The sequence below is a fragment of the Henckelia pumila genome, chromosome 4, assembly GCF_033568475.1.
Source record: "Henckelia pumila isolate YLH828 chromosome 4, ASM3356847v2, whole genome shotgun sequence".
Lineage (NCBI taxonomy): Eukaryota > Viridiplantae > Streptophyta > Magnoliopsida > Lamiales > Gesneriaceae > Henckelia > Henckelia pumila.
The window spans coordinates 35,030,769-35,035,035 of record NC_133123.1 but is presented as its reverse complement, the minus strand read 5'-3'; the positions used below and the strand labels follow the sequence as shown (position 1 = coordinate 35,035,035).

Genomic DNA, 4,267 nt, shown 5'->3' with positions numbered 1-4,267 from the left:
TTATTATTAAAAATATTTTTTTAAAAAAATTATTTAAAAATTTTACATTATTATTACAAGAATTTATTTAAATGCATATATATATATATATATATATATATATATATATATTATATTTTCATACATTTTGTACACATCTTGCATATTTATACAAATTTTTTCATCTTTTATATTTTATTTCTATTAATCTTATATATTTTTTCAAGTATTCATCTTATAAAAAAATAAAATATTTTTGATATAAAATTCATAATGTAAAATAATATATAAAATCATTCTTTATAACGTGAGTATCAAAAATTAAATAATCAAATAAGGGTATGGTTGTCATTTAGTTAAAAAAATTAAGTTTGGAAGCAATTATTCTCGAAACACTAAATTTTAGCTTATATTAACTTTCAACTTCTATTTCCGAACACTCCCTACTTTAGTTTTTCGTCAACTTCAAAATAATTTCTACTAATTAAAATCACTTTTAAATAAGTAGCAGCTCTCCAAAACACTCATTTAGTAAAGGCTTTGACAAGTGTGCTAATTAATGACTCAGCTAAGCAAGCAGAACCGCGAATGGTAAATGAATCTCGCGCTACATAGAACTCACGCAGCATGACTTCCCTCCATTCCGCGTTCATCCTTGAATTATTTATTTGGACTCACATCATGAATAATATAATACGCGTATCTCGCCCAACTTTCAAACCAAGTCTAAAATAAATTACATGATGTTCAGTGTGCTGCATAAGTTATGAATCAATTGTGTGGATTATTACCGAGAATATTCTTTTTATGATTTAACAAATTAAATATTTTATAATAATTAATGATCATAATAATAAGTTTTTTTTATTATTATTGTAAGTTTCGTGTTATTATCTTATTATTATATTTAATAATTGGTTCAGGAAACGTTAAACGTACCATAATAATGGTGACATAAAGGAGAAATGCCCCCACGTCATTTGAGGCCGCCGCGTGTCCAATTTATTAATTCAATTTGTGAAATTTTTATCCCGGATCGTGCTTTTTTGCATTCCTCCAACCATGATTAGGTTAAAATATTAGGACTCATCTTCATAAATAAAGTTGACTCCAAAAGATACTTTATTCCATATAAGTCAGAAATTCGAGTCATGCGAAGTTTGATACCCATTTTCATGACTTACAAAAGTGTGACGCGTAAATTTTTCTTACAAAAATTGAAGACATTCCTATTGCGGTAAATAGTGAGTGGGAGTTTATTTACCTTTTTTTTTTTTTTTTTTTTTTTTCTGTTTGCAAACAACCCACCTCCCACTCCATTTCCCGGTTCCCGGCAACCAGCGCCGTGGCCGAAGATTGAAGACTTGTTAAAAATGTTGGTGGAATTTGAATTTTTTTAATAAAGACGTTCGAGAAGGTGCTTTATATATGCATTCGATTCATTATTCATTATTTACTTGTTCACTGCTTAGCTTTTAGAATTGGTTAAAGGGCGGATATGAAATTGGGTACGTAAAACTTGGGTGGAGACCATCTCCACTCAGTGTAGTGCATGTGAAAACTTCTAGTAATAGTACAGTGGACCTGATTTAAATATTGAGTCCTATATATATATATTTTACATTTTCTGAAATTTGCAAAATTAAAAGGTCATGGTAGTGTAGTGTAGGTCCCCTAATACCCAATAATTCATAATACTCCAAAAACGCGATGAATGAAGACGATAAGGGTTGGTCATGTGATTCATTAGTTTATCATCAATGCAACTTACCAGAACTCTCTTTTTTTTTTATTGTAAGATAAAATTATATATATTTATCCGTACAATGTATTATTGGGACACATTTTATTTTTCTGTAAATTATTTACGTGCTTTGCCATGCACTAGACTAGTATAAATACGAGAGACCTTAGCACTACATGATATATATCCACACAAACAAATTAAAACTGGCCAGAAGTACTAGTCAATCATCAATTTATAAAACCTAGCTAGCTAGCTATATATGCATGGCTCTCCCCAAGCCCAAGCTTCTTCTTCTCCAGACTCTTCCCATGCTCACACTCCTGCTCTTGCTATTAGCCAACATGAAATTAGCGCACTCGCAAGACACAACCTCCTTCACATTCGACACCTTCAAATCAAATCCAAGTGACCTAATCTACCAAGGGGATACCCACGTTCCATCAGGTTCCTCGTACCTACGCCTCGTAAAAACCGACAGTTCCGGGGTCCCACAGCCGGCCAGCGTCGGCCGAGTATTGTACTCCTCTCCGGTGAACTTCTGGGAATCGTCGAGGCAAGCCACTTTCGAGACCACCATAAAATTTCAAATCAAACCACCCTCCAGCGGTGATGCGGCCGATGGCCTTGCCTTCTTCATTGCACCCGTCAGCACCATCATCCCCAACGGTTCCAACGGAGCCAACCTCGGAATCTACGGCTCTTCGGGCACCGCTACCTCCCTCTTCGCCGTGGAATTCGACATCTACGTTAATGGTGCATGGGATCCAAGCTATCCTCATGTCGGAATCAACATCAACTCCCGAACCTCGTCCAACGTCACGAGGTTCGAGGGCGCGCTGGGCCAGGTGGTGACTGCACGCATCAACTACAACTCCAACACTAAAACGATAACCACGACGACCAATTACGGGTCGAAAACTTCCACGCTCAGCTACGTGCATGACTTGAAGAACACTCTGACTCAACAGGTTCGAGTTGGAATCTCCGCTTCCACGGGAGCGTTGGTTGCAACTTTCGACGTTCTGTCGTGGTATTTCACTTCCACTCTGGTATATACCGCCAATAACTACGACAATGTCAATGGTGGAGCCTTCATCCAAAAATATGCGTGATTTTATGTTAATAAGCTGGATTATATATATATCTAGCAAGTTTACTTGCATGGAGAACATGAGTATTATGTGTGTGTGCGCTTGCTAATAAGCTGGATTATCTAGCTCCAAGTACGTACTCCGTTAAATTATAAGATCGCCCATGTCTATGTACTGTACTGTATATACTGTGCGGCATTAATCGGAATGTAATAATGGAAATAATTATAATAAAATGCCTTCTGTACGTACGTGCCTTAATAATTTTATGCATTCTCTAGCTATTAATATATATATATATATATGGTGAAGCATGCGGATTATCTTTGTATTTACATGTTCTAATTACAAGATCCCCTATAAGTATATATAATCTCGTCTGATCAGCTATATATTGGCACTTTGCAAATTTAGTACTACATTAGCTAGGTTTAAATTTTGTACATTACGTACGATTTTCGCCTGAAATTTCCACTTTTGCACTGCTCACTTGGCCGCTCACCCAATCCCGCTATTATATAGGGGTGAATTGGTATTCAGTCTCTAAACTGATTAAAGTCAAATTAAGAATCAGCCCCTTTTAGAAAAAATAATTTTTTGCACTCCCTCAACCTACATTCTTTCTCTCGGATGAAATTCGATACAAAACATTAAAAATATAGTACAAATATATGATATTTGAGCACTAAAATCTAAACATCTTTATCAGTGTGAACTTGCAACACATGTTTGAGTACTTAAAAATCATATATTTATATCAGATCTAACACACTGAGTACTCAAATATCATATATTAGTACCATATTTTCATTGTTTTGTATTGATTTTCATTCAAATAAGATAAATGTGTTATTAATATTAATATTTTTGTAGTACTAAAAAAATTATATATTTGTATCTGATCTAACACATTTGATACTCAAATATCATATATTAGTACCGTATTTCTAATATTTTGTACCGACTGTCATCTAAAAAAGACAAATATCATTATATAAATATTTGAGTATATATTTGAGTACTAAAAAATCATGCATTAGTACCAAATTTAAAATATTGATACTCAAATATCATGTACTTGTACCATATTTTTCATGTATTGTACCAATTTCATTCGAAACAAAATATGTGGATCCAGGTAATTTAAACAAATTTTTTTTTGACAAAGACTGATCACCAATTTATGTTTAGATTTAGAGACTAAATTACAAATTACTGATTATATATATACTTTCTCTGCATATATCGTAATATATATATATTGGGGGAAATTCCATGCACATGTGACCATACATGGGTCGCTTAGTTAATGTCCAAATTAAACACGTACGCATAAAATTAAAGGAAAAATTGACCCCAAAAAAATCTCAATTATCAAATAGAACTAGAAAAATGTTTTAAATAATTTTGGGAAAATTTCTTAGATAACCTTAGAATTTATTTAAGTAAA

General features: G+C 33.3%; 1 protein-coding gene across 1 annotated transcript; it reads left to right on the top strand.

Moving 5' to 3' along the window:
- The first annotated feature begins 1,917 nt into the window (after positions 1-1,917).
- LOC140865826 (agglutinin-2-like) lies at positions 1,918-3,064 on the top strand. Its single transcript, XM_073270614.1, has one exon. It carries the CDS (start codon positions 1,990-1,992, stop codon positions 2,836-2,838), a length of 849 nt encoding a protein of 282 aa, XP_073126715.1. The 5' UTR covers positions 1,918-1,989; the 3' UTR covers positions 2,839-3,064.
- Positions 3,065-4,267: the final 1,203 nt, after the last annotated feature.